Source organism: Hylobates moloch, unplaced genomic scaffold, assembly GCF_009828535.3.
Source record: "Hylobates moloch isolate HMO894 unplaced genomic scaffold, HMol_V3 SCAFFOLD_11, whole genome shotgun sequence".
Classification (NCBI taxonomy): Eukaryota; Metazoa; Chordata; class Mammalia; order Primates; family Hylobatidae; genus Hylobates; species Hylobates moloch.
The window spans coordinates 62,498,122-62,512,903 of record NW_026652286.1 but is presented as its reverse complement, the minus strand read 5'-3'; the positions used below and the strand labels follow the sequence as shown (position 1 = coordinate 62,512,903).

General features: G+C 36.9%; 1 protein-coding gene across 1 annotated transcript in view; it reads right to left on the bottom strand.

Annotated features, from left to right (window-relative positions):
- Window positions 1-5,080: 5,080 nt before the first annotated feature.
- Window positions 5,081-14,782, bottom strand: part of LOC116476177 (N-acetylated-alpha-linked acidic dipeptidase 2) — an 87,247-nt gene continuing 77,545 nt past the window's right edge. Inside the window, exon 15 of the mRNA XM_058446241.1 lies at window positions 5,081-6,200. Within this exon, the coding sequence (XP_058302224.1) occupies window positions 6,054-6,200 (147 nt within the window). The 3' untranslated portion in view covers window positions 5,081-6,053. The remainder of the gene's footprint in view (window positions 6,201-14,782) is intronic.

The window sequence follows — 14,782 nt, the reverse complement described above, 5'->3', positions numbered from 1 at the left end:
ATCCAAGTATCTCAATCAACCTTGAGCACAAGAAATACGAAGAAAACTACAGCAAGTTTTGTACACCATAATCAAGTTTCTCAGAGCTAGTGATAAAAATAAAATCTTAAAAGCAGCAAAAAAAAAAGACACAGTACAAAAAAAAAAAAAAAGACACAGAGATAATGAAGACTACCTATTTCTTGTCTAAATGCAAACCAGAAGAGAGTGAGGCAACATTTTTAAAATAATAAAGGAAAAATGTGATACCCTAGAATTATATACCCTGTGGCAATTCAAAAAGACTGGCAAAATAAAGAACTTTTAAGATATAAAAAAGCTGGGGCCAGGCATGGTAGCTCATGCTTGTAATTCCAGCAATTTGTGAGGCTGAGGTGGGAGAATTGCTAGGCCCAGATGTTTGAGTCCAGCCTGGGCAACATGGCAAAAACCCATCTCAAAAAAAAAAAAAAAAAAGCCTGGTGTGGTGGTGCATGCCTGTAGTCCCAGTACTTGGGAGGCTGAGGTGGGCGGGTCACTTGAGCCTGGAGACAGAGGTGGCAGTGAGCCAGGATTGCATCACTGCACTGCAGCCTGGGAAATAGAGTGAGACCCTGTCTCTAAAAAGAAAAAAGATATAAAAAAGCTGAAAGATTCTTTCACCACAGAAGGTTCCTATGAGAAATGTTGAAGTAGGTACAGAAAGCAGAAGGATAATGATATCACATGAAATCCATACAAGAAAATAAATGAAACACAAAAAGACAAATACTGCATTAACTCACATGTGGAATCGTAAATAGTTGAACTCAGAAGCAATAAGTAGAATAGACAGGGGTGAGAGAAATGGCAAAATGTTGATCAAATGGTGTAAAGTTTCATATATGTAAGATTAATAAATTCTTGGGATGTAATGTACAGGATGGTGGCTATAGTTAACAATATTGTATTGTGTACTTGAAATTTGCTAAGAAAAGTATAAATTGTTATCACAAAAAATGGTAACTATGTAAGGTTATAGATGTATTAAGTCAATGGTGGTAAACATTTACATTTTAAATGTATATTAAAACATTATGTTGTACATCTTAAATATATACAATTATTATTTGTCAATTATACCTCAATAAAGTTGGGAAAAAATGCCCTCAAAGAAGAGTCAGGCCCAGAGGGCTTCGCTGTGGAATGAAAACAAAACTTTTCAGAAAAATACATATTTTTTTCACAACGTCTTTTAAAATTAAAGATGAGGGAATACTTTCCAACTCATTCTATGTGTCCACTATTACCCTGTTAGGAAAACAAAAAAAAGACATTAATAAGAAAAAAATTACAGATCAATATCCTTCATGACCATAAATTCTATAATTCTTCAGAACATGTTACCAAATCTAATTCAACTATATGTGGAAAAGGCAATATATCATGATCATGTGGAGTTTATCCTAGGAATGTAAGGTAGGCACAACATTCAACATTCAATCAATGTAATTCACCATACTAACAATTAGAAAAGCAAATTCATATGATCATTTCAATATATGCAGAAAAAGCATTTAACAAAATTCAATACTGTTTCATGATAAAGTCTCTCAGCAAACTAGAACTAGAGAAAAATTCTTCAACTTATTAAGGAGTAACTCCTGAAAACCTACAGTAAACATGATATTTAATGGTAAAAGACTGAGTGCTTTTCCTAAGATCAGTAACAAAGCAAGCATAGCAGCCCTCACCACTTCTATTCAACATATAGGTGGAGATTCTAGTCAATGAAATATAGCAAGAAAAGAAATAAAAGACTACAATGGAAAGAAAGAAGTTAAACTGTCTCTATTCTTAGATGACATGATTATCTATTCAAAAAATCCAATGGAGTCTATAAAAAGTAACTGCCCTAATGAGTGAGTTTAGGTTTCAGGATAAAAATACAAAAATCAATTGTATTTCTATATACAAGCAACAAACAATTGGAAATAGAAATTTCCTGAAGTCCCAGCTGCTCAGGAGGCTATTTAAGTACAGCCTGGGCAACACAGCAAGGCCTTGTCTCTAAATTATTTTTTAATTTAAAAAATTATATCTTTATAATCACATTCAAAGTTTTGGAATATTCAAGAATAAAGCTTACAAAAGATACGCAAAACTAATAAACTGAAAACTTTAAAATGCTAAGAGTAATTAAAGACCACTTAAGTAAGTGGAGAGATACACCATGTTATAGGTGGGAAGTCTTAATGTTGTTATGTCAATTCTCCCCAAACTGATTCAAGATTCAACACAATGGCAATCAAATCTCAGCAGGCTTTTTGTGAACAATCAACACATAAGATTTCAGTGACCAATATGGGGGTTTCTCCCAACCACCAAGCAAGCAATCAGTTCTACAAGTAGATTCTAAAATGCACATGAAAAGGCAAGTGAACCTAGAATAGGCAAAACAACTTATAAAGAAGAATGATTTTTAAGGGCTAATGTGATTCAAAATTTATTATTACTTCATGTCTATCAGAATGGCTAAAATTTTTTAAATACAGTGAGGACATAAAATGCTGGCAAGGATTTGGAGAAAATAAAGTTCTAACATATTGCTGATGGGAATATAAATGGTGCAGTATTATGGAAAAGAGTATAGTACTTTCTTAATTAAACATGTAATTCACCACACTAACCATATGACTAACTTACGATATGACCCAGCAATTATACGATTTCATTTCTCTTTATTCAAGAGAAATGAAAATTTATGTTCCACAAAAAAACCTGTATATGAGTTAAGTCTTTTTAAAATGTTGTTTCTGATTTTTTTTTTTTTTTTAAGACAGAGTCTTGCTCTGTAGCCCAGGCTGGAGTGCAGTGGCGCGATCTCGGCTCACTGCAAGCTCCGCCTCCGGGGTTCACGCCATTCTCCTGCCTCAGCCTCCCGAGTGGCTGGTACTACAGGCGCCTATCACCACGCCCGACTAATTTTTTTGTATTTTTATTAGAGACGGCGTTTCACCGTGTTGGCCAGGATGGTCTCGATCTCCTGACTTCGTGATCCGCCCACCTCGGCCTCCCAAAGTGCTAGGATTACAGGCGTGAGCCACCACGCCTGGCCTCTGATTCTTAAGTTTTGTTATGTCATTTCTGTTATTCTAATTCTGATTTGTGCCGTTCTTTTGTGTCTTGAATCATTTTCTTAAAGTTTTTCAGCCCATTTTAAAACATTCTATTAAAGTTGTATTTATTTCTTGAATATGTCTTTCCAGTTATTCTGTAGGATTATTATTCTACTTCTTATTCACATTTTTTTCCCACAGTAGATTCATATGAGATTTGATCTTAATATCTTGTGTCTCTCATTTTCATGTGAAATTATTCTTCCTGGGCTATGTGAAGAGACTTTGATTTAGATACGTTTTATAACTTAAGTTTCCCTTCATCCATTTTTTGTGTGCATTGTTAAAAAAAATTGACAGTTTGTTTTCTGAAATTCTCCAGTTCTTTCTCTCTAGCGCTTTTATCTGGCCCATCTTATTTTTGCTCTGTCATCCTTACTGTGATTCCACTCCAAGCAGTTCCTCGTTAGATTTGAGCCCTGCCCTGGGAGGAAGGCCTGTTGGTTCAGTTTGAAAGTTAATAGGAAATAATCAGTTTCAGCTCCCTGAAGCCTTACTGGGGTCCCTTGCACTCAGCCACTTTTACAGTGAACTAAACCCATCAGTTGTGTTACATTAGCGTGCTGTGCTTTCTAGTGAATGCATGCTGCCTATTTTGGGGTTCTTCTGGTCTCAGGTCTGTCAGTGCTGTGTTGCTTCCCTCTGCACAGATATTGATAACACACAAATCTTATGGGTCTTAATGGTTTATCCTCTTCCCCTTGTATTTTGGGGTTCATAAGGATACATCGTCACCTAAGCTTTTGTTTTGCTTTTGTAAATATCATCCATAGGCTTTGGTTTTGGTAACTACTCTGTTCCCATGCAGTGATTTGGAAAAGATCCAAAAGCTATACTTCCATTAATGTTACCGTATTTCCCAAATCCAAACCCAAACCTTCATTTTTGATGTTTTTTTTCCATTTAATCACTTTAAAGATTTTATTCTATTGTTTTCTGGCTTCCATTGTTCTACTGAAAGCTATGTGAGTTTAGAGGTAGCTTAAAACTTTAAAAACACAAACTGTTTTTCCTCTACTCTCATGCTGCAACAATCAACACATAAGATTTCAGTGACCAAATATGGGGGTTTCTCCCAACCACCAAGCAAGCCATCAGCTCTATAGCAGACACCACCTGAGTGCCCTCCAATTCAATTCTGACACTATCTTCCTGTCAGCAGCATCAGATCCCACAGAGACCTGCTTCAAATTGAGATTCCCACAACACCCTTTTTGGGTTTGATTAATTTTCTAGCGTGGCCCACAGAACTCAGAGAAACACTTGTTACCTTTACCAGTTTATTGGACAAAGAAAACAGATGAAGAGATGCACAGGATGAGGTATGGGGGAGGGGGAGGAGCTTCAATGAGTGTGTCACTCTCTAGGATACTCCATGTGTTCAGTTATCTAGAAGCTCTCCAAACCCAGTTCTTTTGGGGTTTTATGGAACCTTCATTACATAGGCATGATTGATGAAGCCATTGGCCTTTCATGACTGACTTAACCTTCAACCCCTCTATCCTATCTGGAAGTTGGAGATGGGGCTGAAAGTCCTAATCCTCTAATCATGTCTTGTTTTCTTCTATGACCAGCCTTCATCCTGAAGCTACCTAGGGGCTACCAGCCATCAGCAAACTTGTTAGTATACAAAACAACATCACTTTGGAGATTCCAAAGATTTTAAGAATTACATGCCAGGAAACAGAGACAAAAGCCAAGTATATAATTTACACAATAAAATATATAGTGTGCTATGTTAAACATTAAATAGCAAAGTGCTGACTACCTTAATCACATCATGAATTTAGTGTGGTTCAGGGATATGAATAGACTCACTCCTCCTTTATTGTCAAATGTTTCAAGGATAAGTTTTGTCTTGTGTAAGTGTGTGTGTGTGTGTGTTATGTGTGTGTGTGTTTTCTTTTTTTTTTTTTTTTTGAGATGGAATCTCGCTCTGTCACCCAGGCTGGAGTGCAGTGGCGCAATCTTGGCTCACTGCAAGCTCTGCCTCCCGGGTTCACACCATTCTCCTGCCTCAGCCTCTCCGAGTAGCTGGGACTACAGGCGCCCACCACCACGCCCGGCTAATTTTTTTGTATTTTTAGTAGAGACGGGGTTTCATCGTGGTCTCGATCCCCTGACCTCGTGATCCGCCCGCCTCGGCCTCCCAAAGTGCTGGGATTACATGCGTGAGCTACCGCGCCTGGCCGTCTGTGTTTTCTTGATCCTTCTTCTAGCAGGACTTTGAATTGCAAGCACTGTGAGACTGAGGGAGATCTTCACTCTACCTTTCTGGTCTAGCTCCCATATTCTTGTGCCACCCTTTCACTTAAAAAATGTCCCTTAGAGAAAATTGAATTGTGTTGTGAGACAAAGTTGCACATGCAAGAAGCCATGTTTGTTCATTTCTGCTTGCCAGCAAAATTTCACAAAACCCTGACTTCGTAATGACATGCAGCTCTCCAGAAGGATGATTTGAAGAAAAACAAGGATACAGCACATGGACACCACATCTCTTGCCTGAGTCACTACATTCCTTAAAAGATAAACGACCCTAGTCCTTGCCTTTTCCTACACATAAGACAACTTCTGGCACGGTTAGTGATTATGCCTTTGTAATCCACAACCAGATATACTCTTGCACCTAAACGGTGATGTGATTTTGCTTTAATGTAAGTAACTTCTGAGCATATACTTGTAGCTGGCTGAAGTGCGGCTGCTTGCTGCTCAGAGGCCGAAAACTCAAGAAGTGAGGTGTGGTGAAAGGAAGGCAGTTTTATACAACAAATGCTACCAACTGGGAAATGGCCAGACTCATATCTTTAAAAGACCATTTTAGGTGTTCGGCTGAGGGGAGGGATTTAAAAGTAGAGGCTTGGCATGAGAAACACACAGATAGCACAGGATGCAGGTGTGCAGGTCTTGCTCCAAGTGCTATCTTGAATTATTGTCCACCTGGAGTTCCAGCTGGTACCATATCAGTTGTAGCCAGGTTGCAGATAATCCATCTTGAGGTAATTTCCAAGTGGAAGAGAATCCCACAACTGGGCTTCCATGCTTGGCTTGTTGTAAAATAAGTCCCTGGAATTTTTAAATAAGCATACAGTTAGATAAGTGTGCGTATTTTAAGGGAGTGTCTAGTGGGAAAGAGAGGAGAGTTTCAAAGTACCTTTCAAGGCTATATTTTAAAGACTAAGAAAAAATGTTTCTACAGTCTATTTCAGGATTACATCTTAACAGTAGAGAGAAGGGAGAAAAAACTTTTAAAACGCATTTCATACATACTGAACTTTCACAACCTGCATATAAGTTATGAACTGAAACACTGTTTTGGAGCAGGCTGATAGAATCTCCCCAAAAGACTCCTTTCGGGCTATAATCATCTACAGTCCTCAGTAAGACTTGTGAATAAAACTAACTTTAATTCTTTAAAAGCTTTATTTTTCTTTCTTTAGTCAACAATGTCATTGGTTTCTCTGGATTTCAGTTTGTCATGCCAGCCCATGTAGCAGTTTTTAGAAAGCTCACTTTGTTTGTTTACTCATTTAGCTAAACCTAGTAGAGCTTTTCTATCTATGGCAAGCTCAGTCTTCATCCAGTGACCTCAAAGAGGAAAGACTGATTAACAATTCAACTAGGAAGAATTCTTCTGTCTTTAAAATTTTAGTTGATATATAAGCTTCTTTGCTTCTACACCTATGCAATGTCTTTAAAAATATAATTTTATGATGTATTTCTTTCTATAGTTGTTGAAATAGAAGAAAAAATAGCTTGCCACTACCTACTATATTTTAATACAAAATAAAATCCTCTATGATCCTATCTTGCTTTTTTTTTTTTTGGAGTGGATCATTCTACTTAATCTGTCAAAGGCTAAGGGATGTTCTAATATAACCCATTATTATTGTATTTCTATCAGTGTTATATATTTATACACATTTTGGTTCACTTTGAATATTATATTATTGAGTATATAACGTTTAATGAGACGGTAAAACATTTTTATCTTGGCTACTGATAGTATAACGCTGCTCTTTTCAGGCTTCCATTGTCAATTGCTACACACGCTGTCTTTTCTCTACAGCTTCTTTTAAGGTCTCTTCTGCTTTTGCTATTTTACAATTTAAAAAATATTGTAATTTTTTTCTTTCTGCTTGAGATTCATTGAGATTCCTAATCTGTACATACTCATCTATCATTTCTGGAAAATTCTTACCCATTATCTTCTTACATACTTTCTCTGTTTCACTCTGCCCTGTTCCTTCTCTGATTAGACAAATATTTGACTTTCTCAATCTCCTCTTGTCTTTACCTTTTCTCTGTATTTTCAATTTCTTTTTCTCTCTCTTTTGCATTCTATGTATTTTTTTCAGTTCTATATTCCAGTTCAAAAATCCTTCTTTTGGGTGGGTCTATCAGCTATTCATAAACTTTTAACTATATATATTTTTATTTCCGGCTGTTTCTGATTCTTTTTCATTTTTGAAGTTTGTTGTTCTTACTTATGTTGTCAGTCCTTTTTATTTCTTTAAATCTATTGTATTTGATAAATTTCAACCCTTTAGAGGTTTAATTCCACTATTGTTTTGTTAGCTTTCGTTCATGGTATTTTATACTTTTTTTTTTTTTTTTTTTTTTCACTGAGAGCTCACATTTCCTGCAACTTTATCTGTTGGTATCTTTTGAGGCCTAGGTTGAAGTAGATGCATGTAGAGAAAATGTCAGGCAATTTAAAAAGAGCACTTTACACTAAATTTTTACTTCAGACTTTTAAAAATTTTCTTAACAATCTCTAGAGTGTGAATCTTGACTACCAACCTGAGTAAAGGTTGGCTTTTTTCCTTCTTTACTTATACCTGAGATGTGAAGCAAGCAATGCTCCTGGTAGTCTTCTGTAGAGGATGAAGGAAAAGAAGCAGAAAAAGCAATGTAGGTTGATTTCTATTTCATTTTTATAGCAGGGATATAGCCCTTTGCTTTCCCAGCTTAATAAAGGAAGGGAGGGCAAATTTTCTCAACAGTTCCACCTCAGGCAGATCCAGGAATGTTTCTCTTTTCTCTTGCTCTTGGTGACAACTTGAGCACAAGATCATTTCAAGATGACAGCCATCCTCAATGTTTCAGCTTTGGAGCTAAAGATTGCACTTTCTCATAGTTTTTGTCCCCTGAGTATTTCTGACGTTCTTGCGTTGGTGAATGTATAAAAAGTTTTAAAGAATTGTATCCCATGTTTTAAATTGTTTTCCATGGGACAGTTGATCAGAGTACCTAGTCTGAAAAAGTATTGAATACAGAAGCTAGCAACATATATGACATAATAGTTTTGAAAAAGTCTTAAGTATTCAAAGAGGAAACACTGATAACCTATAAATGAAATTTACTCTGGCTTCCAGCTTCTCTTTTGCAATACCAAACATCTGGAAACAGCAGAGTTATACCTAAAGAAGAATTTTGACAGAAAGGGATTTTGACCCAAAATTTGATGTCCGAGTAAGTTGTCATTCAAAAGAGACACCTTAGAACTAAAAGAATTCAGAAAGAACATCACTCTAAAGTTAAGAAACTGATATGAGTAAATTATGGTATGTTGACAGTGGTTATTAAAGCAAATTAAACATATGACTAAGTAGAAGTATTGCAGATATGGTCACAAAACTGAATATAAATTTCAAAAATTATTTCCAAAGGGGATATATAACATGAAAGCTATTAGTTTAATATTAATAATGTGATTTCAATTCTCCTCATTATATTAATAAAATCTAAAAAGAGGAAAGAGCTATCAGAAGAAATATAACATGAATTTCTATTAATCTGTCACTGGGATGACAGTATTATATACATTAATTAAATTTATTCCTCATGAAAACTCAAACAGGTATATTAATTTTCTCTTGCTCCTGTACTAAATTACCTAAATTATAGTGGCTTGAAAACAGACAAATGTATTATTTTACAACTCTGTATGTCAGAAGTCCAACAAAGGCCTCACTGGGCTAAAACAAATGTGTCAAAAGGACAAAAGGACTATGTTCCTTTTTGGAAGTTAGAGAGGAAAGCGTGTTTCCTTCCCTTTCTAGCTTCTAGAGTCTACCCACCATTATTGGCTTGTAAACCGCTTTCTCCATATTCAAAGTGAGCAACAGTGAATCGAGTCCTTCTCACATCACATCACTCTAACCTCTTCTTGTATAGCCTCTCCTACTTTTCAGGAAGCTTAAGATTACATTGAGCCCATTTGGATGTTCAGGAAAATCTCTATTTTAATGTCTACTAATTAGCAATCTGAATTCTATCTGCAAGCTTATATCCCCTTTGCCATGTAACATAATATTCAGAGTTCTAGGAATTAAGGTATACAAATACTTGGGTAAACCTTATTCTACACGTGACAGTCTGGCCCTCTGGCTGCCAAAGATTAATGTTACTCCAAATGTTTGCTCCATTTCAAGGTCCTCAAAATTTCTGAACCCATTATAGCATCAATTCAAATCCTCAAATCTCATCCAAATCTCATCATCTAAATAATCTAAATTAGGTATGGGTGAGATTCTGGATATGATCTACCTGGTAGCACAATTTTCTTTATGGACCAATAAAACTAAAGAAGTAGACAATATTGAATTCATTTTACAAATAAGACATCAAAAGGAAAATACCTTTCCTAAAACCACATCCTTATTAAGTGTTGGAGATTCTAATCTGTTTTCAACTCAGAAGTTCATAATATTTTTAATCATTTCACTATCTAGAGAACACAAACTTCCTAAATTCTTCATTTTACAATTGGGGAGTTTAGAGGGTATTAATTCACCAGGAAATAAATAAATCAGATATTGGAAAAGACTTTAAATATTTATATCACTCAGAAGTAGTTTAAATCAAGGATACATATGGATAAGACTAAACTGATGGAACCCATTTTCAGTTGCTTTGGAGAACCTTATGATATTGGTATTGTGGTAGGCTAAATAATGCCCACATACTAATACTTGAAATATATAAATATTATTATACTTAGTTTTTGAAGTATAATTTTGCAAAATAGACTACTTAGTTGATCTTATTCTTTTATGACTTTGAATGTGTCATCCTATTTCTGTTTGGACTACAGAGTTTTGGAAATTAAATCATGTGTTAATCTTACAGAGAATCCCTTGTATGTGGAGAGCCATTTTTCTCTTACTGCTTTCAAAATTCTGTCAGTATTTTTGGCTTTTGACAATTTTATTATTTTGTATATGTTAATCTCTTTGAGTTTGTCTTACTGGGGGGTTCCTGAATTTTTCAGCTGTGTACATTAATGTTTTAATTACATTTGAGAAGTTTTTAGTTATTATATCTTCAAGTACTGTTTCTTTCCCTTTTTCCTATCTTCTCTTCTCCTGTGACTCTAATATGTGTATGCTGGTAAGCATGATACTGTTCAATTAGTCTCTGAGACTTTATGTATCTTTATTTATTCAGTTTTTTTCCTGTTCCTTAGACTAGATGATGTAAACTGACCTATATTCAAATTCTCTTTTTCTACCAGGACTAATCTTCTATTGAATCCCTATAGTAAATTTTTTAGTTATTATACTTTTCAATTTGAGAATTTTTACTTTTTATTTCTTCATTAGTAATATTTGCTATTAATATTTTTTTAGTTTTTTAGAATTAGTTTCTTCTATTTGTTTGAACATATTTATAATAATTGATTTAAAGTCTTTATCTATTATGTCCAATATCTACCTCAGGGACAGTTTATATTGCAGGCTTTTTTTTCTTCCTGTATATGAGCCATTCTTCTTATTTACAAGACTTATAATTTTTGATTGAAAGCTGGGTATTTTATATAAGATAATGTGGCAACTCTAGAAATCAGATTATCTCCTCCCAGCCTTTCTTTTGGTTGCCATTTATTGTTGTTGTTGTTGTTGTTGTTCTTTATCTCCTGGACTAATTCTGTAAACTCTTTATTCCATTATGTGTGGCCACTAAGTCCTCTGTACAGTTAGTTTTGTAGTTAGCTCGTGATTGGACAGAGATTTCCTTATATACCCTGAGTGAATAAGTTGTATATTATCTGTTGAGAGGCTCTTTGTATGTACTGACATGCTCTCAATGTTTTGATAGTTTACAATTCTGCATTAGTCTTCCCTTCCTGCTTCATAGGACCTAAAGTTCAAGTAGAGGTGAGAGGATGGAACTTTCTCAAATCATTCTTTTACATGCACACAGCCCTACTCATGGATGTGGCTTTCTTCAAATTCCTTAGGAATATGTCAGTGTTGTTCAAAGATTCTTGTGTTATCTCACTCATAAACTCTTCCATTTACATTTTTATTGGCCAGCTTCTTATTGGCCTCAACTCGTATAGTCTCCTCAGGCAGCTGCCATGTTAAACAATCATTTTTGGTTGTTTTCAGCAAATGTCCTAGAGACAAGATTTTTCCCAATCAACAAGCTTTCGGTAAGTCAAAACGATCATAAGCCTTAAAAATTGAGCTTTTCCAAGGAGCTGTCAGATGGGTCGATGCTTAGACAATGCCATTCTGCCTCCTCTTGTAGCTTCTAGAATTCCACTTTACATACCTATTGTTGAGAGGCTGCTGGATTTCATACCTACCATTTAGGTATAAAGAAGAGAATGGAAATAGGGAAATTAAAATGTCACACAACTTGTTGTTCTTACCAATATTTAGCACTTTTGTTGAATAAGTGCTCTTTGGATTATTGCATGCCTTCAGCTAATTTTGAGATTTCTGGAAAAATCACATTCATGGAAAACTCCTTTCAATTATTCCTCTTTGCCCTAAGGATAAAAGTCTTTTAATCATCCTTACAGCTGCCTCTCAGGCTGCCTGTGTTGTTGGGCCACTGTCTACCTTTCCAGCCTCAAATGGTGTTATAGTTTAGATATTCGCCCCGTTCAAATCTCATGTTGAAATATAATCCCCAATCTTGAAGGTGAGGCCTGGTGGGAGGTGTTTGGATTATGGGAGTCAATCCTTCATGAATGGCTTGGGCCATTCCCTTGGTGATAGGTGAGCTCTTGCTCTGAGATCTGGTGGTCATTTAAAAGTCTGTGAAACCTCCCCTCCCCAACTCTCTCTCTCTTTCCCTGCTTTTGCCATGTGAAGTGCAAGCTCCTGCTTTGCCTTCTACCATGAGTAAAACTTCCTGAAGCCTCACCAGAAATTATGCTTCCTGTACAGCTTGCAGAACAATGAGCAAATTAAATCTCTTTTCTTATAAATTACCTAGTCACAGGCATTTCTTTATAGTAATGCAAAAATGACCTAATACAGAAATTTAGTACTCAGAGTGGAGTATTACTATAAAGATACCTGAAAATGTAGAAACAGCTTGGAAATTGGATAACGGCCAGAGGTTAGGATCATGTGGAGTATGTCTTTCTAGAGAAGACAGGAAGATGATAGTAAGTTTGCAACTTCTTAGAGACTGCTTAAATGATTGTGACCAAAATGCTGATAGTGATATGGAAAATGAAATCCAGGCTGACAAGATCTGAGATGAAAATGAGGAACTTACTGGGAACCAGAGCAAAGGTCACACATGTTATGCCATAGGAAAGAGCTTGGCTGCATTCTGTTCATGCCCTGGGTATCTGAGGAAATTTGAACTTGAGAGTAATAATGTAGGGTATTTGACAGAAGAAATTTTTAAGCAGCAAAGTGCTCAAGATGTGGCCTGGCTGTTTCTAACAACGTATGCTTAGTTACAGAAGCAAAGAAATGGCTTAAAGTAGAAATTTATATTTAAACAGGAAACCGAGCATAAAAGTTTTGAAATTTTGCCGCCTAGCCATATGGCAGAGAAAGAAAAAGCTTTTTTGTAGACAGGAATTCAAGCAGGCTGTAGAGCAACCACCTGCTAGATACACTGGCATAACTAAAAGGGACCCAAGTGCTACTATCCAGGACAATGGGGAAAACAACTCGAAGGCATTTCAGAGAACTTCATGGCAGCCCCTCCCATCAGAGGCCTTAGGAGGGAAGAATGGTTTCATGGGCCGAGCCCTTGGCAAACTGCTCTCCCCACATCCCAGCCACTCCAGTTCCAGCTATGGCTCAACAGGGTCCAGGTACAGCTCGAGCTGCCACTTTGGAGGATGCAAGCCATAAGCTTACATGGCTTACACAAGATGTGAATCCTGTGGGTGTACAGAGTGCCAGAGTTGAGGCTTGGAAGCCTCTGTGAGGGTTTGAGAGGATGCATGAAAAAGCCTGGATGTATACACAGAAGCCTGCTGCAGGGGCAGAGCCCTCACATACAACTTCTACTAGGGCAATGTGGAGGGAAAAATATGGGGCTGGAGCCTCCACACAAAGTCTCTAATAGGCACTGCCTAGTGGAACTGTGAGAAAGGGGCCACAATCCTTCAGACCTGAGAATGGTAGATCTACTAGCAGCTTGTACTCTGTACCTGGAAAATCCACAGGCACTCAACCCCAGCCCATGAGAGCAGTTGGGGGAGTTGTACTCTGCAAAGGTATAGCAGTAGGGCTGCCCAAGGCCTTGGGAGCCCTCCCCTAGCACCAGTGTGCCCTGGATGTGGAACATGGAGTCAAAGGCGACTACACTGGAGCTTTAAGATTTGATGACTGCCGGCTTGGGTTTTGCTTTGCATGGAGCCTGCAGCCCCCTTCTTTTAGCCAATTTCTCCCTTTTGGAATGGGAATGTTTACCCAATGCCTATACACCCATTGCATCTTGGAAGTAACTAGCTTGTTTATTTTACAGGCTCATAGGTGGAAGGGATTTGTCTTGTCTCAGATGAAACTTTGGACTTTTGAGTTAAATCTGGCAAAGGTCAAGATTTTGTGGGATTGCTGAGAAAGTATGATTCTATTTTGCAATGTGAGGACATGAGATTTGGGAGGGGCCAGAAGAATTATATAGTTTGGATATTTGTCCCTGCCCAAATCTCATGTTGAAATGTAATCCACAGTCTTGGAGATGGGGCCTGATGGGAGGTGTTTGGGTCATGGGGGTGCATCTCTCATGAATGGCTTGGGCCATCCCCTGGGTGATGAGTGAGCTCCCCAGTTGAGTTCACATGAGATCTGATCATGTAAAAGTGTGTGGCACCCCTCCCACCCCTTGCTCCTGCATTTATCATGTGAAGTACAAGCTCTTATTTTGCCTTCTGCCACAAGTTAAAGCTTCCTGAGCCCTTCCTGTACAGCCTGCAGAAATGTTAGACAATTAAACCTCTTTTCTTATAAATTATCCAGTCTTGGGTATCTCTTTATAGCAATGCAAGAATGTCCTAATACATCTGGCATCCCTTCTTTCTGAGCATTGGTTTACCTCAATGACTCTGTGCTTTCTTTAATGTGATACTACCTTCCATTGCAGGACTTCTGTTTAGACTAACACCTATGCCTGCACCCCAACTCAAGATTAGGCAAATTCCCATCTCCACTAATTTAGCATAACGTACTTCCCATTCATAGCAATTATGGCAATTATCGGTGAATTCATAATTGGGAATATTTGATTCACATCCGTCTTTCTTATAAAATTCAAATACAACAAAGACAGGTAAAATGTCACTTCAGTTCACTACTGTATCCTGCATCTAATGTACCAACACACATTAACTACTTAATACATGCTGAACTAAATTAAAACCTATATATATATATATATTA